Source organism: Dermochelys coriacea, chromosome 7, assembly GCF_009764565.3.
Source record: "Dermochelys coriacea isolate rDerCor1 chromosome 7, rDerCor1.pri.v4, whole genome shotgun sequence".
NCBI lineage: Eukaryota > Metazoa > Chordata > Testudines > Dermochelyidae > Dermochelys > Dermochelys coriacea.
In genome coordinates, this window is record NC_050074.1 from 59447779 (window position 1) to 59473094 (window position 25316).

The 25316-nt window shown below is 43.3% G+C and overlaps 1 protein-coding gene across 1 annotated transcript; it reads left to right on the plus strand.

Moving 5' to 3' along the window:
• Positions 1 to 25316, plus strand: C7H10orf71 (chromosome 7 C10orf71 homolog). Its single transcript, XM_043518512.1, has 3 exons — positions 1 to 348; positions 15921 to 16132; positions 18210 to 25316. Exon 3 carries the CDS (start codon positions 18386 to 18388, stop codon positions 22997 to 22999), a length of 4614 nt encoding a protein of 1537 aa, XP_043374447.1. The 5' UTR covers positions 1 to 348; positions 15921 to 16132; positions 18210 to 18385; the 3' UTR covers positions 23000 to 25316.

The window sequence follows — 25316 nt, forward strand, 5'->3', positions numbered from 1 at the left end:
TCTAATAAGTATGCTTGCTTCTTCCCCAGCATGAACTCCATTTGGTTTCCCCTTGCCTGATATCTATTTAAGTACATTTTAGTAACTTTGAATTTCTTGCTCACTTCATTTCACCTGGCTAGGCAGGTCTGTGAGGGCTCAGAGCTTGGTCTTCTCTACTTTTTGTTGTTTTGTTTTCAATTCTTATTCCCATTAAAGAGTCATGTTAAAAAGGGCATCCTGGAGCATATAAATAATGGGAAGTGTTAGTAGTAAGCTAACTTTTCTATAGAGTGGGGTAAGGTTTTGGCTTAACTGAAGAAAGCACAATGCTGTACTATTTCTGATCAGGAAACTGGATCACAGAAGGTAAGGGGGAAAATTACATGGACTTTTTAAAATAGGGAAATGATGCTCTATGTGTGTGTGTGTGTGTGTATGAGTGCGTGTGCACTTGAATATCAACTGTGCAACTGATCAGATGAGAAACATTAAGCAGCATTTATATTTTTTCCTACAGTAATTAGAGGTGAAAAGACTCTTTGGTTACTCTTGTCCATCTGCTCCCATTCTGGAGAATGCAGGATTGTCCCTAATCTCCAGATGGAAAGTTGTTGGGTTTTTGTTATTTTTCACGTCAGTAGTGTTTATGCAATAAAATGTAACGTTATATGGAAAATTAGCTTGATCCTTTAAAAAGGTTACTAAGTTGTTTTGAATGTCTCTTTAAGTGTGTTGCTTGACTGTATATTGTGCTGTAAACAACTTTAAGCAATACAAATAGATTTTGTTCTGCAGCTGGTTACTGCATACACAAAAGATAGTTCTAAAACTCTGGGGGGATATGTGTAGGGTTTTGGGGGATATTTTTCCTTTTTTTGACAAATGGAAAAATTCTATGCAATGAGCATGCTATGAGTGCATTAAAAAACAAAATAGTTCAAATGTGTAGGCAATACAAAGGGACCGATATAAATGACTGGGACTATCACATGTATCCAATTTTAATCGCTGGAAAATTTCTTAAATGACATGAGCTTTTGGAGGGCAGTTGTTGTAGGAACGTCTCAATCTGCCAACACAGGGAACCGTGTTTTATTATCCCAGCTGCAAAGCTCATCAGCAAAAATTAAAAAAAAGGCTAAATAATTCAGATAGATCTTGAGAATCCAGACTGATTATGCTTAGTTACTTAATCTATAATTAGGCAACCCTTTAAGAGAGCTGAGGAGAAAAGAGGATTCAAACCCTGGGCCTATGGGGCTGATGGAAGCTGAATTTGCCATTGAGATGTTTAATTTTATACTGGTATTGGTCAGAGGGACACTGCACTAGTTTACCATCATTGCCAAGACGCAGGCTGGAAAGAAAGAATGGGGGAAATAGAGAAGGGGTGTAAAGGAATGGAAAAGAAGTAATAAACATGGGGTCAAATGCTGAAGCCCATATACTTTTTTTCTTAGTCAATGGGATTTTTATCTGCACAAAGACCAAAACTCCTGAGTAAGGACCTGAAGGTTTAGCTTACAGAAAATACTGATAGGTAAAATTGATCCCATTGTATTTTGGACTACACACAATTAAATCTATCTATCCACCATGTTTGTCGCTGTGGTATCCGAGTGTTTTCAAATTATGTGCACATGTTATGCCTCCCACTCCCAACTTGATTAGCAAACTATTTGTAACAGGGGCGTATCTACTGAATTTGAAGGCCACAACAAAGAGTGGGTAAGAAATAGCTATATCCCTGCAGTGTAAACCAGAAATTGATTACCCTAATCCTTCATTCCTACCTGTTACTCTGAGCTGTTTGCCTTGTCTGCTCTCAGGATTTAATTGTCTGTGCTGGTGTTACCAGTGCTGAGCAAGGGTGCAGATCGAAAAAGAAATCAGAGCCAGGACCAGAGAAATTCCATTTGCCTGAAATGCGGTTTTGTTTGTTCACTTTATCCAGGTTTATCGATATAGTGAGAGTTGCCTGATCAGGCAAATTCAGCCGCTGAGTTTTTTTTAATCTATTTAGGATTTTGTTCTCTGCATATAATGCAGTGGAGTGTAGCATGCAAGAAGACACGTGAAGTTTTGTGTATCTTACATGTCCTCTATGTTTGCCATTGTGAGAGGTGTTTGTGGAAGTTGTGTGTTTCCAGTGTTTGTGTGTTGCACCGTGAGGTGGTTTGTGTTTCAGGATCCAGGTTGGTGAAATATTTACCAGACGCGTATGGGGTATGTAACCGAGAGCATGTATCCTGGGGTGTGGGTGTGAGAGTTGTGCACTGGTGGTGAACAAACTTTGCCTACAGGCAAGTAATTGCAACTCCACTTATTTCAGTGAAGTTGTGCCAGCTGCATTTGGCCTGAGTTGGTTGTTTGCCACGAGCTGGCTTGTGCAAGCTGTGTGATTTGGTGCACATTCATCAGGATTTGTGTCTAGATACAACAAGATCAGATGGTGAGTGCTGTGCTGCTTGTCAGGTTCATGTGCACTGCTTGCATGTCCATGTGTTTTGGGGGTGATTGCCACTTGCATAAAGTCCTGGCCCTGTATGAAGTGGGTGGCTCAGATCTTTGCTCCCTTCCAGAATCCATTTGAATCCATTTGTGAGATCATCAGAGGGTACCCTCTCCCCTTAGACTTAGGATAATGGCTTTCCCTTCTCTCAGAATTCCTTTGCTGTCCTCCCACATGGTCATGGATGGACATGGGGAGTGTTTCTTTAACTGAGTTCCCTATTGCCTGGCTCCTGGGCTTGTTAATAGTGATGTATGCAGAGGCACTAATTGCGAGTGATTAATCTAAATTTTCCAATGATGGAATCCAAGTAATCTAGTCACAAATAGAAGAGGCCTGGTGGCGGTGCAGACTCATTTCCAAGTCTCTCACTGAGCTACATCCCAGCAGCACTTCCTTTACATCACAGCCTTTCCTTTTCCTTGCCTTGTGTGTGCTCTCAAGTGTTACTTCTGGAGCTATTTGGAACAATGTGCTAGAGATCTGGATCAGAACAATGCTTGGAAACTTCCTATCTCATGTCCTGCACTTAGATGGGGGGGGGGAGGGGGTGGAAGCCCTTTAATTTGTTAGCAAAGCCTCTGAAGAAGCTTAACAAGATTAACTCTGGCCAGGAATCAAATTAACGTGTGAAGTCAGCAAACAGCAAAATCTGCCAGTTCACAGCTACTGTAGATCCTGCCTCTCCAGCTCTGCCTCTGTCATCAGCTTTCGTTGGATCACACATGGGTTGCCATACCTTACAGTCAGTTCTGCTTAGGTATCAGCTTTATTTTAGATTACATCCAAGTTAGCTCATTTTGATGTCCCCCTTTGCCCTGGCCCTGGTATATTTCAGCTGTGTGTGCCATGCCCTTGTTTGTTTTTTTCACTGTACAAGACATTGTGTTCCAATGCACAGATCTAAGAAGAAATGCCACACAACGTGATGTAGCATCCACACAAAGTAGCGTAGGTATACATACTGCATCATGCCAAGGGAAAACATAGAACTGATCCTGCACCTATGGAAAATAATGGGAGCTTTGCTATTGATTTTTGTTGAGGCAGGCTTACGATTTTAGTGGAGAATGGACCAGCCCCTGTAATTGTTATCCAGGCAAATCTGTCAGTCTTTTTGCTTGAGCCATTGTAGAATGACTTAGAATTTGATATATGGTATGTTTCCACAAAAGGTTTGGATTGAGAAGTAATTTTGTTTACCTATGTGGTCGAACTTCTTGAGCATGCCTTTGAATTGCATGTAGAGATGTACACATAGGTAGACTTGGCCCTTGGGGCCCAGCAACACCTGGGCCAAAAAGACTCCTGATTGGAGGGCGATGCTCCGCTCAGCAGGACCGTGGAGTCTGCTGCTGCCTGTTTGCACTGAGCGGTGCTGTTTGTGACATACAGCGTCCAGCAGTAGCCAAGCACACCTCTGGGAAACAAACTGATTTAAGGCCTTTTCCATCCTCTCAGCCAGGCAAGTGGGAGAGCCAGGAGTGAGGAGATCTGCTAGCCAGTTTTCCCACTCCCGCTGTGTATAGGAAATAGGGAAGGAGGATAAAATGAGAGAATAAGTATTTTACAATAATGCCTTGCTGGGTGGGTTCCAAAATTCAACGTTTGACCCTGGATTAAACACCTGCTGTGGCAATGGATGCACAGAGAGGGAATTGGCCTTACCGAGGCGACGGTGAGTTATACAGTATACAGGATGGGTGACAACAAACTTATCTATGAGCAGGACTAGATTCTGGTTAGAACTGGATACTTGTCATTTTTCTTTGTTTTTATAATAAATTTCTATAATCAAAAGCAACCGACTGTCAAGGACTCAGAGCATTGCCTTAAAAGAGAGCACAGGAACTAGGACATAGGCACAGCAGCACTGAGAACAAATCATTAAATCTGGTTCCCAAAGAGGAACAGTAAATCCTAGGAGCCCATCAACTATCGTCCAGAAAGAAGCCCACACCAACTGCAGTCAAAGAGGAAACAGGAAGAACATCCATGTCACTCAGAAGAAGGCTGCTGGTAGGTTGCTCATTAACAGGAAGAGAATCCAAGAGCACAGATCCCTCAAGAAAGAGACAATAAAAGAGAGAGAGAAAGAGAAAAGGCCCTGTGTCTTGTCCTCTCAAGGTTATTTCATGGATGAGCACCTGTTCCACACACATCTCCGGAGCTATGTAGGCAGATGGGGGCCTGTGGTGTTTAGATGTTGCTTGTAATTATTAGAATTGGGAGCACTGGCTGTTGGGAGTCTGAAAGGACAGGAAACAGGAAGGAGGGGGAAGAGTTGAGAGACTGGGAGAGAGAACAGAGGGTGCAGCAGCAGCTTGGTAAAGAGGTTTCCACTTTCAAAATAAAGTCCTGTTGAAGCTTGTTAGTACCTTGCCTGGTTGATACAACAGGGCCCTGTCCTCCACTAGACTGGTTCTGTACACATTTCATATGATTACAGTAGAGGCAGGGGACAAATTCTGAGGAGTAGGATATAATCATAGGGAAGATATTACTATGTCAAATTGATTCCTTTGTAATTTTGGATCACACATGCTGGCATGTATATGAAGCTTTCGTTCCTTCCCCACCCTCCCCCTCACTAGGTTGGCAAAACACTTGTGATAGGGCCTAAGCTACTGAGCTTTGAAGGCTACAGCAGGGAGTCAGAATGAAATAGCTGTATTCCTGCAGCATGTGCAAGAAACCTTGGAAATTGAATCTCCCAGCCATGTATCCCTGTTGGGTCTGAGCTGTTTGCCCTGCCAGCTCTTAGCTCAGCTCTCGGTCTAATTTCAGTTGTTGGGCTAGCGTGCGGGTGTGGAGTGGTGTCAGGGTGGCCTGTGATAGACAGGAGGTCAGACTGGATGATATGATTATCCCGTCTGGCCTTAAGTTCTCTGATTATATCTGTACTGGTGTTAACTAGCACTGAGCCCAGGGTGCACGGAAATGCAGAATCGCTGGAGAACAAGAAATAGTGAATCGGATCCAGACTGACAGTAAAAGGCCTAAAGTTTAGTTGCTCTTTTTCTGACACTGGTTATTACTAATGACTCAAATGCCAAGGCCTCTATTCAGGCTCAAATTCTGCTCCCATGTACCTTGCTTTAACTCTGCCATAACTCCAGTGGAGTTGATGAAATTACACAGGTGTGAATCTGGAATAAAGGAAGAATTCGGCCCTCGGTTTCTGTCTGAACTTACCCAGGCAATCTCCTGGGTGTTTGAGTAACAACTGAGTAAAGACCTCAGTCTCTGTCCCAAGAGTGCAAAAATAGGGGTTGGATTTAGAGAAACTGGTTCTTGGTTTTTATCTGCTTATGGCCTAATTCTCCACGGACTTATACCCCCCTGAACCCACTGAAGTTCCATGGGATGCAGGTCAAGCTAGACTCTGGCTTGGTGTGTAGGATGTAGCCTGAAAATGCTGTGCCTGGTGCCTGTTTAAGAAGGATGTTCAATGGTTTATGATTGTGCTGCTGAGAAATTTTCTGATGAATCACTTGCACCTGTCTGACAAGCCAGACTTCCTATTTGCAGCTTGGGTATATTTTCCCATGATGCATTTTGAATGAAACCTCTGAATTTGCATTCAATAATGGAGGATCAGTATAAAAGTGTTATACTGTTTTTGATAAAAACTGAAAAACAAGCTTCAAACCTTGATGTCCATTTTGTGCATGAAGGAGTTTGGTTTAATAAACCCTGCAATATTCTGGATTTCACAGGATCTTTACAAAGTTCTGTATGGTTCACAAATCATCGTAGACTTGTCCAAAATGTTTGCTTGGAAATATTAGACACAGCCCTGCAGTAGGAGTTAAATGTACTTAGAAATTTATTGGCTGCACTCAACACCTTGGAGGATCCAGAAATATGATTTTTCCCCTCCCCAAGAAAAATAAGTGCAACAAAGTCCCTACTTCAACAATTAAAAAGAACAAAGTAGGGATAGAGGGGGAGCCAGGAAAAAACAAATGATTGCAGCACATGTCTGGTCAATGGTGCCAATTCAGATATTTCTGAGTGTGGGGAGCAAATTCTGGTCCCAACCCACAACAGCACAGACCCTATTCTAGTCTCTGCTTGCCCTCCACAAGGACCCTGGGTCTTTCTCGACCAGGGAGTCTCCTCTCTCTCTCACCACACAGTCATGAGCCGGGGTGGCCAGGAGTCAAATTCTCAGAAGATGCCCCCGTATTCCGACATACAGAAACAGACTCCCCAGGTCAAAACACCATTGGGCAATTTGGTCTGGACAGAGGGGTGGCTGGGCCAAATTTCTGTAGCATTGTGACCACCGCAGCAGGAGCAAAGCTCTGGCCTGCTCAGGAAGCAGCTGTACTGATTTAGTACAGGAACGCTGCTTAACAGCAGTCGGGGCCCCTAACTCCGTGGCCTATGGAACTTTGAGCAAGAGCAAAAACCTCAAGGGAGCCACATTCACCCTCCCCAGGGCCTCCCTTGACTGACGCCACTGCATCTTGTTAGTTTCTCAGGTTGTGTTTGTGTGTGTGTGGGTCTGAACTTCCTTCTGGGGTGGACTGGAGTACAGACACTTCATTGACCTAAGGCTGGACTTGAAAGAGGAGAGGGCGGAGGTGTAGTGGACGGGGTTATGCAGTCCGGCTCAGGTGGATGTCAGTCTTATATTTCCCAAGGATGGATAAATCTACCAAGGTCAGATGCTTGCTGCAGATACTCTTGTGTAAGTGACAGGGGGAAGTGCCACAGGGTCCCCGTCCTCTGGTTCTCACTTTCCAGAGTTCAGTAGCATTGCAGTCTCCCCATGACTGCAGGTGTCACTCTGCCTGTCTGGGTCTCTCCTTCCAGGGCCTTCTCTATCTCTGCTTCTGGGCCTCTACCTATCTTTGCTTCCAGGTCCTATTTCTTTCTTTTGTCACCTCCCTCTCTGTGGGAACTTGTTTTCCACTTGTGTCTAGCTCCAGCACCTTCTGCTGCGGGTTTTGTGTCTTTTGACTCTGCTCTAGGATCTTTTGCTTTCCTCCGCTCTTTCTCTGGGAAATGTCATCCTTTTCCTTTTACTGAAGAGGGGAAGACAGGAGATGAAAACCTGCCTCCTTGGCCCAAATTTTGTCACTAGAAAGGAGGTTTGAACCCACACATCTGACTCTGGGGAAGTTCTTCCACAGTCTCGGGGGTGGGACATGAATCTGCTGTTTCAGAGAGGGACAGAACTGAGGGGAATCCTCAACTTACCCAGGGTAGTGGTGGATTCTCAATCATGGACAATTTGTAAATCAAGGTTGGATTTTTTTTCTGCTCTAGGAATTATTGGGGGGCAGTTCTCTGGCCTGGGTTATACAGGAGGTCAGACTAGATGATCCCAGTGGCCTGGCCTAGCCTGGGAATCTGTGAATCCTGGTCTCTGTGGGATCATCCCCCCCACAGAGCCACAAGGATTTCTCCATACAAGATAAAACTGGCCTGTGGATTTCTGATCTGTGTTGTCAACTCTGATCCTAGGGATCACATGGAACTTGGCGGCTCTCCATTAGCTGTGCCACTGCAGAGATCCACCATGGCATACCCCTCCTCCAGTTAGTTATTTAATGGCAAGAAATGCCTGCTCTTCAGTGTCTAATGCTTAAATATCATCCGCTTGTGTCAGTTACAGGGCAGTGCACACAGCTCCTGTCCTGTGGCTCTCTAGGACCCTGATGCTCTGCTCTCTGCCTTCCTGTCCTGTACCTTGCCACGTTCCCCACACTGGTTTTGCCTCTTCATTCCTGGTCATTTTTGCACTTCATAGGATCTTACTTGCTTCAAAGGTGATGGGCAGGGCACAGGTTCTGGGATGGCATAAACAGGAGGAGCAAAAAACCTTTCCCCGTAACACTCATTGTGTTGCAAGCAAATCTTTTCCTCCTTCCAAACGAAACAGGCCACCTGCTACGATTTCCTTTATTGAAGGACATTCAGGGGGTGCTAAATACACTGTGGCCCCAACCTCTACCACTCGAGCTAAATAGCCTGGCTCAATAGCAGGGTGCTGTAATAGACCCACCTCCTCTGTAGATCAGGTGCCACGGGGACATATAACACACACAATGAGAACTATGCTTATCTTTCACATCACACTCCAACTTCCTCCTAAGCAGTGTTGCCAGCTCTCATGAATTTATCTTAAATAATGGGATTTTGGCCACTGCTGCTGGCAGTCTTGGGATGATGTGAAAAGCTGCAGCCTTCACGTGCATTTTGGGAAACCAAACCAGGGCACAGCACTTCCCATCACAATGCCCGGTAGGCTACAGAGCATGCACTGATCTCCAGCCATCACTTCTAGTGCTAACTTTTCTTCTGACCACTGTCGATATTTCTGGGCCCGTATTATTAGCTAACATTTTATATTTTCAAGGGAACTTATATAGCAGATTCACAGCTAAGATAATGGAGGACTTGCACAAGGTCACTTCAGGCAGAGCTGGGAATTGAAACCATGTTTTTAATAAAACAGATCTAACTCTCATCCACTTTGCAGTCTTTCAAAAGGGGCATGTCAGCCGGATTAGGTGTGTGTATATAACTCAAGCTACAACAATCACTAGACCACATTCTGCTCCAAGAGCCAGGAATAGAAACCAAGAATTCCAATGCCCAATGTTTTACTGATGTCTCACAAATACTTGTGTAACCCACTGGCAATGCATGTGTTGCATCTCCCTGTATGGGCCCATCCAGGCAGAGAATAACACAGTAGTCACTGCTATAGTTGAAGCAGATGAGGTCTGTAGTGTGACTGCAAAGGTTTTGTATTTAGAAGTAGGTTTGGATATTGTGCTAACAGTTTGTTTTACTGTTGCATTTTTATTATTTGCATATGACAAACAGGAGTGGTCCCTTTCTGAATAGAGTGTGGCAGATTTAGCATGCACTTGACCCCTTAATCCATGCTAATTTTCAAGTGCAGAGAAGCCTGTGAGATTTTTGTTTGTCTCGGCAGAGAGTGGCACGCCCTGCCGGTGTCAGCTCCAATGGTCAGAACTGGATGTAATAAACCTTTATTTCCAGAAAGCAGCCTCAGTTCAAACAGTGTCAGTTTAGCGCTTGTTTACAAATGAGTACCCCTGGAGTTATTAATGAGCAATGAAAGTTTGCACCTTTAGATCACCTGTTTGGAGCCTGCCCAGCTCAGCAGGGATCAAAAGCCATTCCCATCTAATGGAGCTTTGGTGGCCCCTATATGAGACTCGTTTAGTAAATCCTACCTGCAGATCCCATATCACAAACTCCCCCCCATGCTTTGCAGTAAGATCTTAGGGTGTGTCTACACTGCAGCTGAAAGCAAGTGTCCCCACCTGTGCAGACAGGCTCGTGGCAGTGGGGTTTGAGCTACTGCATTAAAAAAAACTGACAGCAGTGGCAGAAACTCAACTAGCCACTCCAGCTTGGATCCCAGGGGTAGGGTGGACTTGAGTTCGATGGTTAGCCTTAGCCTCTACCAGTGCCCCAGTGTCCACGCAGCTATCTTCAGTGCACTAGGGCCAGACCCGCTACAACAATCTGTCTAGTCAGGCTGGGAGGCTCGCTCCCATTTGCAGTGTAGACATGCTCAGAAGGGCAGGAACCGTTTCTTATTCTGTGTGTGACCAGTCCTTAGCACAATGGTGCCCTGTTCTCAGTGGATTCTCAAGTGCTCCTGCACGGAGGAGCAAAGTCGCCATACTCACTATAAACCTGTGAGAACCGGCAACGCAAATTGGTAAGGAGAATTGTTAAAAATCAGAAGAGTGACCAAAAAGCATGATTTAATTATTTCTTTTTAAAGCTCATGATTTTGGTGGGGGTCTGACTCAGGACTTTTAAATGTTGGGGCTTAGCAATAAACAGATTTAAAATCTCTCGGCTTGACATGTTAGTCACAACATCACCTTGTGGCTATGTTCCCCCTTTACTATGTTACGATCACAGTAACTTAGCCAGACCCCTTCACGTAACACAAGAACAAGAGGTCACCCAATAGAATTAATGGGCAGCAGGACTCACAGTCAACCTGTGGAACTTGTTGCCATGAGGTATTGTGAAGCCCATAAGAATAACTGGGTTCAAAAGAAAAGGAGTACTTGTGGCACCTTAGAGACTAACAAATTTATTTGAGCATAAGCTTTTGTGAGCTACAGCTCACCTCATCTCCCTCTGAAGCATCTGGCAGTGGCCATGGTCAGAAACAGGATATTAGGCTAGATGGACCATTGGTCTGACCCAGTCTGGCTGTTCTCATGTTCTTATGAGTAACGCACAGGAGTTGGCCGTGGAGGTAAATGTAGTTTGAATCACACAGGGCCAAATTCTGCTCTCAGTTACACTAATATAAATCCAACGTAACTTTCCTGATGTCAGTATAGTTACTCTAGATTTATACCAGTTTAACGGATAAGAGAAGTTGGCTTGAAGTCAAGAAGAGCCTCTGCTATGGTCGAGAGCAAGCTGTCCAAGATACTATTGTTGGAGCAGATCTTCAGCTGAAATGGAGCTACAGCCATTTATACCAGTTGAGGATTTGACCCAGGGTTTTTCCAAATCATCTGCCACTGCAACATTCAACCATGTTATACTTGGATAGTTGGAAGGCACCTACACTAGTTCTAACATCATTGTTGCCTCCCTGATCAATCTCTGCATTCACAATCCTTGTTCTGGTCTCGAGGGAATCACTGAAACATCTCAGTCCTGATTCTCCATGGTCTTGCACCTTGTGTAGTTTTATATACCTCAGCAATGTTGGTGCAATATGCTAACTCCCTCACAGCCCCAGATTGGAGAAATCCGATTGGTTCCCATTGACAACCACTTCGTGCTCACTTTGCATAACTGCAGATGACCCCACAGGGGGCAGGTCAGAGTACAGGCCTACTCACATATTGCACCTTATGGTCATCTCCACCCAGAAATTCTCTTTCTCCAGAGCCCTTGGAATCCTGTCTATGTGGCACACACCCTTCTGCCATGCCTCGGCCTGTCATTGCTGCGGATGTCAGAGCTAGGAATTACACCCTACCCTACCTCCCACAGTTATTATCTGATCCCAGCTTATTTCAAAACACTTCTGAGGCGGTTTTAAGTTACACTGTGGGCTGACCCAGTCCCCAGCAGGCCCAGGCTTCGGGGAGCACAAATATGGCCTTTGATTCCCTACCCTCCGTTGCGGTGAGCAGAGCTCTGATCGAGCTGAGACTGTGGCCCGTTATGTCCAGGGGGGTCTCTTCATTCCAAGCAGCCCAGCTCATCCACTGTTAGGTTGAGACTTCACATACCAGAGTAGAGGTGTCTGTGATTTTCTATGTACAGAAGCTTTGGGTTCTTGTCTCAACCAGACGGTGACTCACTGGGTGACCTTTAGCAAGTCACTGAAGCATCTTTGGCCCAGATCCTCAAAAGGTATTTAGATGCCTAACTCCCACTAAAATCAATGGGAGCCAGGTGCCTAAATAGCTTTCAGGAGCGGGGCCCGTGTGCCTCAGTTTCCCAATCTGCAAAATGAAGATGATGATACGGTAATAAATGACTGACCACACAGGACTGTGCTGAATAGCATGGCCATGTGGAACTAGCCCTGCTGTTGCCAGGAAGAACTTTGATCCTCCTTCTCCAAAGAAACAGACCACTACTCCTTGAGCCAAAAGACAACAGCCATTAGCTGTAAGCAATGGAAACCTATGACACATGGGGGAGCAGTTCTCCTCCCACCAAACAGAGGGTTGTGGTGTGTGTGTCTGCATAAGCAATGACCAGTTCATTAGAGATTGATCTGCTTCACCAGGGTATGTGAGCATTAATTGCTATTTGCAAAGAGCTTAGGAATCCTCTGATGAGAGGCTCTGGGGAAGTAGTAAGTGCAAGCAAAGCACTCCATTAAATAAACCTCGCCCAGTATTCACCCTGTGGATACATATTTTGGGATTCTTTGCAGATGAATATCATACAGCCAGTGCCACATGGAGAAATCATCACATAAAAATAAAAAGATACCCACCCGCCAGGGCAAGGCTGGGCTGATGACTCCAGGCTGCAATGTAACACGCAGAGTCCCTGCCAAAATGCCACAGTGATGCATCATGGTGCAACATTTCAACCAAACGCCGACCCAAAGGAGAAAAATAAAAACCTGTCTTCAGATATTGCAGCAACAGTGATGTCACAAGCCTTGAGTCAAGTTTACTGCTTACCTAGCCCCTGCCCAAAAGCTGACATTCAATCATTGCCAGAACAGAAATAGCCTGTGTAATCTTACCCCCTAATCACAACTGGCTAGGCATGGAAGAGCTCCACTGAAAACCTGCGATAAGTCCGTTAGGAAAGAAACTCACCCTTTTTCCCCAGAGTTAGCTCCCTTAAATATTCACATTTATACAAGTGCTTTAATTATTTCAGATCAGAGACGAGCCTACACTGAAAACTCTGTGCTTTAGAGTATTGTCAATCCACCTCCAAACTTTATCCCTTGCCGCAGCCTCTACAATAGGCCAAACACAAAGTCCCTTGAATGGAACAATTTGAATTCTGATCCACGCCTGAATTTTACAGCTATTTCAAATGTAATTCCAGGGCCTCACTGAGTGCAGCTGGCTGCCATGTCTGTGCAAAAGAGTAAAGGAATGTGGCTTCACCAGGTTAGTCAGTGGGTTATAAACAGCTTCTTTGTCCAATATTTCAGCTGTGGTATCATGCTGGGTGACTTTGGGTTGCTGACATTCTGTTCCTCTAACAGATTATGCTGTATTCTTAAAATGCTTATCCCTTTATTTCAGTTTTGCCACTTTAGAGGGCTTTCAGTTACATTGCAATGATGAAAGGTTCTTCGAGCCAGTGTGAACACTCGGTTGCTATCGCTGTTACTACTTCATGTCTGTACACTTAGCACCCCACATCTGACACTAGCTGTGTGCACACTTAAAATGTGTTTCATGGCAACCAAAAGGCAGCGTGGGCCCCAAAAACACCAGAGCAGGTATCTAGTCAACCCCAGCCATACAGGACTCTATCTAGAGGTCCTTATACATGCAACATTCTGACTGAAGTCAGTGGGAGTTTTCCCTGAGTCAAGACTAAATTGATGCTCCCCTTAAAACCAAACTACAAAGGAGGAAAACACCTTGCAGCTCACCCAGCAGTGACTGTGGACTGATGCATTGTGGGTTCACTTGCTGGTGAAGCTCATCATCACATCGATGGAGAGCCTTTCTAGAGTTTCTAGGGGTCCGCACTGATAAATTCCCAAGAAGTGAGAATAGTTTTGTTTTGAGGAGAGTGTGTATCCATGATCAGGGAGAGTCTATCAGGTGGACCCCACATAAAGGTTTTCTCTTTTAGCCTAGTTGCTAGGTTCTTCATCCCAGTGCCAGGCCTGCTAATGGTTAAATCCAGTTTCAGTGCTTTTTCTAACAGTAGTTAGCTGCTTTTCTTTCCACGTAGGCAGCTTACTCTCTTAGGTCTTAAAACATCAAGACTTGCTCTTCTGTTGCTTGTGCATTGGTAGTGAATATTGTCTTTATTGCCAAAGACAACAGTGGCAAAAAGGCACAAGAGTCCAACCGGGCAGGTAGATATTTAATAGATATGGGCCTGAAATCAAAGCACCAGATCCGGACCTGGCTGAACTTGGGTGAAGTTTGGACCTGGATTCAGATCCAAACTTCACAGTTGGTCCCATCCTTATAATGGGCTGAACCAAAATCCTGGATCTGAATGCTCTGGGAATGTGCAGATCTGGATTCACTATCTGTGGCTTGACCCCATCTCTAATACGGAATCTGTACTGTTTCCTTTTTCTGATCTTTGCTTATCTTTCTGGTGAATATTAATCCATGTTGGAAAATTCAGTCTGTTTGTATTTAACTAAAACATGCCTGAAATTCTCTGCGTTCTCCACAGCAGAGGGGCAGCACTGGAAACAGCAGCATGTTTCCCCCCATACACCACTCCTCTTTTAAGTGTCTTGGCTCTATACATGAAGGACCACCCTTTGGAGAGGGAGGAGCACTCAGTGACCACAGCTCATTCAGTCACTGCTCTCTGCTTCAGCTGCTACATAGGGTCTGTCTACACTGCAATTAGACACCTTTGGCTGGCCCATGCCAACTGACTTGGGCTTTCAGGGATGGGGCTGTTTAATTCCACTGTAGACATTTGGGCTGCAGCTCAAGCTCTGGGACCCTCCAATCTTGCAGGATCCTACAGCTTGGGCTCCAGCCCGAGCCTGAACGTCTACTCCACAATTAATCAGGCCTTTAGCCTGAGCCCCATGAGCCCGAGTCAACTGGCATGGGCCAGCCAAGGGTGTCTAATTGCAATGTAGACATACCCTGAGTGTTAGAAGGGTGGAACTGGACTAATCCTCATCTATTCATAGACTACCAAAATGCCAAACATGCAGTAGCAATTCCTGGCTTTCATCAACTTGGGCTGCCATCAAATGAACAGCCAAAAGATGAAAGGCTCCCTACCCTACTACCCTGAAGTGTCGAACCTGGCCGCAGTAGCTTTCCTGGTGCCGTTTTTTATTTTTTTAAACAAGTTTGTAGTTCACTTTCATAGCTCTCAAAATTTCCCCCCTGCAGTTCCCTTTTTGTCAGCTGTCTGGGAGAATACCAGATTCTCCTGGCAAAAATACATGAAATACTGTTGTGTTTTAAAATGAACTAAATTTGGCTGTATGCAGTGTTGTTGTAGCTGTGTTGGTCCCAGGATATTAGAGAGACAAGGTGGATGAGGTAATATCTTTTATTGGACCAACTTCTCTCAGTGAAATAAAGATCCAGTAAAAGATATTACCTCACCCACCTTGTCTCTCTAAATTTGGCCAGATAGACATAATTTATTTTAATTCTCCTGCGTTTAATACTTGGCTAATTTCCAAGGGTTTTTCTCATGTGTTGGAGAGTACAGAGCTGGGGAGAAGTAGTTTCTTGCTGCTGGGAGACTGAGGGGATTGGTACTAGCTCCCTGCCTTCCTGCTGTATAAAACATCTCTCCCCTTCGATTAGGCTGCCAATATGACCTAGCTCCCCAACTGGTGCGCTGGGCCAAAAAACAGCAAGGGAAAGCAGATTACACTGGGGTGTTAAACTGAGGGCACAGAGGAACCAGTATGGAATATTAAGCCTGTTGTCTTGAGTGCATTAAGGATTAAGGTCCAGATCCTCAAAAGGTACTTAGGCCTCTAACTTCCACTGCGAGCTGAAAAAGTGAAGCAAGAGAAATTATTGCAGTGTCAGAGTTCATTGCAAATTGTGCTGATTTTGTATAAAACTGCGCTAAATTGAGAATTACAGAGCAGCAATGACAGTCTGCAATTGGCCACTCAATTGGTTATTCCAGTGTGAATGAATGAATGAATGAATAGCTCCAATACATGAGCCAGTCACACCTAATTCAGCTCACACAAACAAATGAATTTGTTTTTGAATTGCAGAGTTCACTAGAGGTCAAAAATGCTGAAGGTCGAAAACATATTAGGACACTACATCTGCCAAATCTACTTCATTGAACTATTTTTAACTCCTCACTAAAGATGGGCAGCAATGAGGCCAAATGCAAGCATGAGAGGAAGTTCTAAATACACCCAAGCACGGATGACAAAATCACACAAAAGGTATGGGCCTGCAATATCCACTCACATAACAGGTAAGAGCCCCAGCAAGAATGGGATGGCATGTCATTTGTGTTCTCTTTGTTTTGGCTGAACATAATTTATGATGGGTTAGGAAGGTTAAACCATGTCAGAAAAATCCTAGACAGAGGGAAAAGGAGTATCAGTAAGTATTGGGCCTGAGTGTGCTCTTATTCTAGAGTAAATCGGGAGTAGCTCCACTGAAATCAATGGAGTTATATTGCTGTGGGGACAGAATCAGGTTCTACTATAGCCAGGAGAATCTAGGTATAGGTTGGCTGAGTTTTTAATGAGAGCAGGAGGGTAAGAAGTGTTAAATCTGAAGAAAGAACTAAATCTGAATAACCCATCTGAGCAAGACTGTTCCCTGAAATATCCCTGATATGGGCCACCCCTGAGCCATGTTTGGGGAGTTTATTGAAATCTCAGCATCCAGCTGTCAAGCCATTTCTATGGGAGACCTCTTTAAAGGAACAGGAACCCTGGATCAAAACATAGGGGGAATTCAGATCTGGATCCAGACTTCATATCTCAGGTCTATGATGGGCATTTTATTCAACAGCCTGGCTCATGCTATTGAATATATATATATATACACACACACACACAGGGAGAATCAAAATTAGTTTAGGGCTGTACTGTGCCTATAAAGCTCAGCTCTGCATTAGAGGTAGAGTGGAGCCACACTAGCCCTCCACTGGGTTCAGAATACTCCCCAGCAAGCCCTGGTCCATCACAGCAGGCTGCTGTAGAGGGGGCCAAAAGCTGTTACAATGTGGCCTTTAAATTGCATAATACCAGTGGAATAATGGGAGGCCCAGACATCCTCTGACTGAACCATTAACAATTATTGCCTTTTGTTATTGTCCCTTCTGGAAATTGAGAACAATTGTTGCTTGTGCTCCTTTAGCGGGCCTAATGGAGTCCCCCTAGGCTGTCCTGCCTTCTGCTGGCTATGCTGATGTTAGCAGTCTCCTCAATTTCAAGATACCAGATCCACTGCATTCTAACATACTTGGCGAAAATATTTTGTGGCAAGAGCCTGGGATTTGTTAATACACAATGGACTAAATTTATCTCTGGTATAACTCTGCTTACTCAAGTGGGTTTATGCTAGGGATAAATATGTCCTAAAAGACCAAGTGTGATCTTGGTGAGAGCAGGTGCAAGTCTATTGATGTCTTTTAGCACAGAGCTGAGCTGGTACAAGAACCTGAATAGAATAGAGACAGGGTAGGTGAGGGAATATCTTTTATTGGTCTAACTTCTGTTCATGGAAGGTACAAGCTTTTGAGTTACACCGAGCTGGGGAAGGAAGCAAAGTCAACCCTGAAGAAAGGCTCTGGGTAGCTTGAAACCCTGAACCTTCATGTTTAAGCACCTAAATAAGTGGTCAGATATCAAGTAAACCCCTGAAATCAATGGGAACGATTGGGTGCTCAATGCTTTTGAAAATCTAGCCATTTATTAGGATCCTAACTATGGGATCACATTTTTTGAAATCTCAGCCTATAACGTCTAGATTTTACTCAATCTTTGATTATTACGGGTCTCTATAGGGTGTGTTCACTGTCGGAAAAATTAATAGTCTTACCATGTTTTGTTTAATATTTGGTAACTAACAAGTAGTAAAATCCTACTGAAGACAAAGCAGTTTGTAGCTTTCACACCAGTTAGGGCTGAGTAAGGTTTACTTCAGCCTACTTATGTGTGTTAAACCTATAACTGTCTCTTTTCTTCTCATGTAAAAGTGTTGGCCCCTGTTCAGCAAAGCACTTAAACACATGCTTAACTTTAAGCATGTGCTTAAGTCCCATTTAAATCAATGGGTTTTAAGTGCTTTGCTGAATCAGGTTTTAAGTGCTTTGCTGTCTCTCTTATGAATTCAATGGCACCTTCCAGTGATTGAACTATCCAGCGATACCTGTTTAAAGTGACCAACATAAAAATATTTTTAAATACTAATTATTTGATTCCTGATATTTTGATTCAATTAAATATATGATCAAAATAATTGAAGATGCTCTATGTAGGACAGGATGATTGTACCGTGTACGCTCATTTTTATTTTCATGTCTGTTGGTTTTGCAGAGGAGAAACTCCCGTTTTGTGATTCCATAAGGTGAATTAATATAAAACAATATATTCTGGAAGAAGAATTCTAGGAGAAAACATTGCAAACAGTTGGGAATATCCAATAGAATCTTCTACCTATTTGACATATGCAATTAATGCTTGGGATAATTTATTCATGACTCACAAAGACAATGCAGGGAAATAGGAAACACATGGATGGACTTAGTGACTCCTCTAGTTTAGGGAGCCTCCTGGATGATACAGACAGAGAGGTATGCAGCCTCACAGACCGAGCATTCAAGAGTTTGTGCGTGGCAGAGCTTGAAGCATCTGACAAGGAATTGGAGCTTGTCATTTCACCGGAAATCACCCACCACTTATCTAGTAAAATTCACCAAGGGACACTAAACCATGCCATCAAGAAAAGTAATATCTGCAATAAGTTATCGTTGAAAAACAACGAGCATACAACACGGGCTACAACATTCCAGCAATTACCAAAACTTGTTCAAGAAGAGAAAAAAGTAGCTAAAAACAGCACTGTGGAAAGGAAAAAGCCAAGTTTGCCAGCATCTGGGCCAAGGAAAAACAAACATGTCTCTAAAGTGTCCTGTTTGATTAAGACATTTGATAAGACTGAAAACCAATGTCCAGAAGGTTCCCTGGGAGCAGTCAAACAGCCAGTTAAAAATAGTTCTCAAAAATACAGATTAATTCAGGGAAATGACATGGCTTTCTGGGATGACACAGCGATTTTAAACATCCAAAGGGAACTTTCCCAATTTTCTGATGTGTGTCGAGATAACCACTGGCTCAGTGACAAACGTGAGGTCCAGAAAAGACATAATAAAATTGATGTGGGCTATTGTGGTCCAGATGGTTATCATCCTGCACTGATGGACACCTCAAATGTATTTAAGGCAAATCTCACCAGCTCTTCTAAAAAGACAGTCAAAAACAGGCGTGGGAAAGTTAAAGAGCCAGCCAAAAAGGGCAATTTTCTTCACAGTGAGAACAGTGCTTTTGAATCATGGAATGCCCATCATAATAAACTGAGTGAAAAAGAGGAATCTGCAGATATTATACCAAAAAAGGAGGCTATTACACACTTTGAAGAAACACCATTGGTTACAGGATCCTACACATCTAAACATAAACCACCACCCAGAAAGGCCACAGGTGCTAGAATTCAGGAAAAGGATTTCCTAATGGATCTATTTCCCCGCACAACTGAATTCCAGGACCATGTCACACCATCAACTGTACCTCAGGTCCTTGGCCCACTAATACCTGTACATCCTGTCCCTCCAGCAGCTGAGTTTCAGGTTCCTATTCCACCAGCACCTGTACCCCAGGTCTCTGGCCCATCAACATCTGTACCCCAGGTTTCTGTTCCACCAACATCTGTACCCCAGGTCTCTGGTCCATCCCTAGCACCCATATCCCAGGTCCCTGCTCCCCCCACATCACCTGTATCCAAGGCCCCTCCTCCACCACCATCTGTGTCCCAAGTCACTTGCACTCAGAAGAAGGCAACAAAACCTGAATTGGACTATATCTGTCCACCATGGAGGAAACAGAGGAATATAAAAGGGGTAGCGGTGAAAGCATATGAGAGTTCAAATGAAAAGTTACAGCTCAGTGGAGAAGAATTCTCTTTTTATAAAAAGCCATCTGCTGTCGAACCTTTTGCTGACACAACTGCAGTAGGTAACCAGGTAAACTCCCCTGAATCCATTAGCCCCTCTTTCAACATCACAAAACTTTTAACACCAATCATACCATTAAAACAAGAGACAGAAAATCAACCAGTGCTGCTGACACCACCAATACCTGACACTGCAGCAGCAAAAGAACATGAGGGAAGTGGATTTAGTGATTATCAATCTCGGGATAATTACAAGTCTAAAGCACCAAGTTTATTATTCAACCTGAAGGATGTCCGAAAACGTGTTAAAAGCACTTACAGTCCCTCTCCTCTCTTAAAAGAGAAAAATAAGACTAAGGAAAACATGAAACAAGAAAGTATAAAAATGAATGCGACAGTGTCCACTTTTCTAGAAGAAAGTAGCTTAGAGGTTGCAGAGAGAGATGAATTAAGCCATGGCCCTTTTGTACAAACTGATAGTATCCAGGAAAAGGACAATAAAACTGATTTAGAGGGACACTTCACAGATAATTACCTATCTTTAAGTTCACCCCAAGCAACAGTAAATACTTCATTTTACCAAAATCAGGACAATTTGCAACAGGATGATTCAAAAAACAAAGTTCTATTGAAAAACACTGAGAACAGTGAAAATGTGTCTGTCTCTGGACACCAGTCAAACGAACACGGTTTAAGGAAAAGTCGACATTATCCGTCACTGAAAGGCTATAGTAGAGACAGTGCAAATGCAAAAGCTGCACAGCAAATGCAAATGTATAGTTCCAGTGTACAAGACCACAAAAGTGAGAGAGATGCTGAAAGCCAGGATGGAAATGATGACCCTAAAATACTCCCCAAACTTCTTTCACCAGCAGAAGATGGTGTTCCTTACAGTGCAAATCAAACCAGTGTAAGAAGTAGCAATGAAAATAAAGGCAAAAGCAGCAGTAGTTCTTCTGAATACTCTTTTGTGACCACAGTCGATCAGCCATTTCAGGAGGAGCCCTTTTCACTGATTCGGCTGTTTCAGAAAGCATGCCTTGAGGAAGGCCAAAGGAGTAGGAATAAAATGAATGTAGATGACAAGGAAAGTAGTAAAGGGAAAGGGAAAACAGTAGGGAAAGAGGAGTTGCAGTATTATGCTTTTAGTAACTGTGACACTAGCACGGAAGAGAGGTGTGAGGGAAAGGTGGCACAGGGTGAGAGCGAGAGCATGGCAGAAGAGAGATTGATGAGTGAGAAGAGGGAAGAGGTCAATAGTATGAATTCTGCAGCAGAAGGCAACAAGGATACTTCCACCTCCCAGTCAGAAGAGCCAGCATCACCACTTTCTTCAAATTCATTCAAACCCAGTCTGTTTCTGATTAAAGACAACACATTCAAATCATCTCCTGTGATAAAGGCAGTCAAGCTACCTCTGCTTAGGTCCTTGTCCTCAGAAGACACAATCAGTAGTAGTTACAGGGAAACAGAAAGCAGATTGGAAGCTACTGTAGAGAAAGACAAGCAGCTTTACAGGCAGGGCCAAGGTACACCTAGCATTCAAGAGATTTACCGGTCATTATCAAGAAACATAAAAGAACAGGATGCAAGAGATGCACTAATCAGAAATGAGGATGCCAGTGCATTGGGATCTACTCCAGCTAGCATGGGCTTTCAAGGGGCAGATAACACCAAACTAATATGGGAGCCCACCCTTTCAGAAGATGTAGGGAGTTTTTCATTAAGGACGTCAAAGGAAGATGATGAAGTGACTCATACTTTATTAAATAAAGTTGGGAAAAGTAATGAGGAAAGTGTTCACTGCAGCAAAGAGAAGCCCACGGTTGGAAAGACGAAGCACTACTTAGCACGGTCAAAATCAGCTTTAGGAGCTAGCTTAGCGCAAAACAAATTGGGCTCCCCTTCAGAAGAGAAGGCAAATTATTTTAAGAATTATCTTTTGTCTAATCGGAGAGGTGGGTCATGTGCAAAAAAAATAATCACTAGGGAGATAAGTTCTCCGGCAAGAAGCTCAATATTAGAGAACCACGTGTATTGTCCTGTAACCAGTGATGTTTCAAGAGACATCAGATACTTGGAAGAAACACCTGTTGTGTTAGACGATCTTGCGTGTACCATTGTAACAAGCCCAAAGTCAGAGAGCATTATGTGCTCCGCTGTTACCAGTCCATTATCAGAGAAAATTGCCAGTGCCAGTGTAACGAAGGCAGAGGATATTACAAATTCCACTTTGTTGAATTTGGTAACAAAGAACAACGCTGATATTTCTGCAGAGGAAATACTCGATTCAACACGGAGGAGCCTGCTCACTGAGGACACCAGAGATTCTAGAATGACAAACGAGAGATTGCAGAGTCGTATGGAGAAACCGCTGGGCAAGCCACCTGCTGTGCCACCAAAAAGCGAAAAGGCCCTGCGCCGAGCAAAAAAACTGGCAAACAAGAGAAAAAAGATAGAGGCACAGCAGAAGAACCTTCAAACAGAGCACACAGATACTGTTGTGAGAAATCTGTCCCATTCTGGACAGATTCCATTATCCCCCATAACCCTGATCCATTCTCCACCATCTCCTGTGTCTTGTTCGCCTTTCCCTCCTTCAGAATCTAGCATGATGAGACTCAGAGGTGCCCGGTCAGTAAGCCCCACACCCTCTTTACCTGCAACTCAGCGTAAAGTCCTTCAAGATCCTGACTCAGGGCAGTACTTTGTTATCGATCTATCCGGTCAGGTTCATTTCAAGACTTTTTATGAGCCAGAAACTGGCAAATACATCCAAGTACCAATCCATTCCTCAGAAAGGGGCTTACACCAAACCGCCTCTTTGGAAAATTTTAATTCTCCTTGTGTATTGTACCCTAGTGCACTACCTTTACCTGTGGCAACTATGAGATCAGTTTCCCAGCTCTCTGAACCTCTTCCACTAATGCAGAAAGTACCAGGAGCACCAGCAGAAGCAGATGAAGACTGGCAGCAAGACGGCAGAGATGCTCAATCGCCAGAGAGTCAACCCTATATTGAACCTGTATCTGACTCTCACAGTCAACATGCTGAGGAAACTCAGTGTAATTGTACAAGAGACACGAGTCCAGCTACAAACATGGACATCATTTCAATCAGCGATTTAGAGGATTTTGCTGTTGAAGGGATATCTTAAGAACTGAAATGATAAATTAATTGAAATATAAATCTATTCAGACACAGACTCACATTTGATATTTGTAAACACTTACAGTCTGAATCTTGTTGTGGCTTGGTTTGGGTGAGAAGGAAAATGAAGGCTTGCATCTCCAAAGGGGAGACGTGTCACTGTGAAGAAATTTGCTGTTGGGGTCAACCTCCGGCTTATCAATAAGACAAAGGGGCAATGCTAGCAAAATACAAATCTGACGGTAGGAAACCACCCAGTGCTGCTACTACTGCTGTTGCTTTGCCACTAGGGTTGCAAAGATGGCAAAATTGGAGGTGATCTTGTCCAGTGCTTGGAATGATGCTGTGTGACAGGTGACAGAGAGTAAGAGTGCTGAGTAGAACAGTCTCAGAACAGATGCCAACTCTAGTTAAGACTCTTCACTCTCTCTGTCTTGGACCCACGTTTACCAATAGACAATATCAGGCTGTGAACATCAGATATACCTGACAGAGTCACTTTTTTGCGTACACTGAAAAGCCAGAATTTAATTACTAGTTATTGTATATTGGATATACAGTACAGCACCTGAATTGAAAGCAAATCAAAAGACTGAAAAGTAAAAGCAGCAGCTCTACTCTTTTGATATACCTGTGCATGCCCGCTAAAGTGCTGCTAGCATTTTAAGACTGACGAATATTTCCATATATTCACCCCCAGTCTCAGAAGTTACTTATAACACAGTTCACTCCAGATTGAAACTTGGCCTGGAAATAGTCTACCAAGGAGCAAAATTGAAGGAGATGCACTTGCAATATGTTTTGTTAGAATGGGAAGATTTTTGATGATTGTATTTCAGATGCTTTTCTTTTTCTTACCAAGCTCTACTGAAAACTAACTTTAAAAAAAAGTGAGAAATATTTAGTTGTTCTTTATTTTGGACTGGTGCATTCTGTGATTTTAAAAAGTGACAAGGAACAGCCAAGTTAGTAATTTCTAGAAAATGTAGTAAGAAAGCAACTTATTTTGATCATCACTTTTTTTGAAAGATCTGTATCAAATTTATACCACCCTTTTTTAAGCTCTTTTTTTCACCTTTATACTGGATGGTACCTTGTCAAAGATCTGCATAATCAGAAAAGCATGGTGACAAGATGGCGCAAGTAAAATATACAGTAATATGTCTGCTTATAAATGTCTCTATTCTGTGCACTGGTTTCTTTTTTTATCCATCCCCTTTCATTTTGTCCTCCCCAAAGGAAATGAAAAAGTGAAAGCTCTATGGAAGAATAACTTCAGACCTGACTCTCCTCTTACACCAGAAAAACTCAGTTGTCTTCAGTAGAGTTTCTCTTGATTTACAATTGAGTAAGAGGAGAATCAGGCCTTTTGTCTGTAGTTGAAGAAGAACAGACAAAAAGCAGAATTATAAACAATAAATCTGACAGAGGTTGTTCTTGGCCATAGTTTAACCAGCCCCTGGAAATTCTGGATTTCTCATGAGAGAGCTTGTTCTCACGACATAGACCAAAGGGGTTTGATTAAACTTCATTTTTTGGATACTTCCCCAAACTGAGCGTTGGGTGAACCTCAGATGGTTTGAAATCATCGTTGGCACACACCTTATATTCAGAACCTATACTAGCCAAACAAATGCTGCCATTCATTGCACCCATTCAATGATACAGTTCCCTTATAGTCGATGGTCTATGGGAATCATTCTGTTTATTTAAGTGGGCTTTGGATTGGGCCCTAAATTATTTTTTCATGCATATTTTAACGGTTGTGCAGAAGTGTGCAAAACTGATGCAATTTTGTGTCTTGGGGGCCAGTTTGCATCTCTCAGATTTAGGTTTTCAATGAAATTCAACAAGATGTCTAAATATAAGCAAATATTCTGTGAAAATTCAAATTTCTATGCAACCTTTGACTTGGCGTGGGCTCATTTTACCTCAGAAAAATGCATTCCAGTTTCCCCTGGAACAGGGGCTCATTTTTGAGCACAAGCATTTGTAAAACATAAGTGTTTCAGGAACAAATATCCCTTCTCAAATTGGTATGGTAAGGCACGAGTCCAGTGTTGAACGTTTTGCTCTTTTATTGCCAATATTTTGCAAAACTTCTAACATGGTACCAGCCACATTAGAATCATAGGACTGGAAGGGACCTTAACAGGTCATCTAGTCCAGTCCCCTGCCCTCAAGGCATTATACTTTCCTGTCTGCTGTGCTAACCTTTATACAACACAACAGCTTATCAAGCACAAAACAATTATGAAGTTTGTATATAAATATTTTTAGGCTTGGAATGATTAGATTTTTATTGGTAAATGTTGATTTCACTG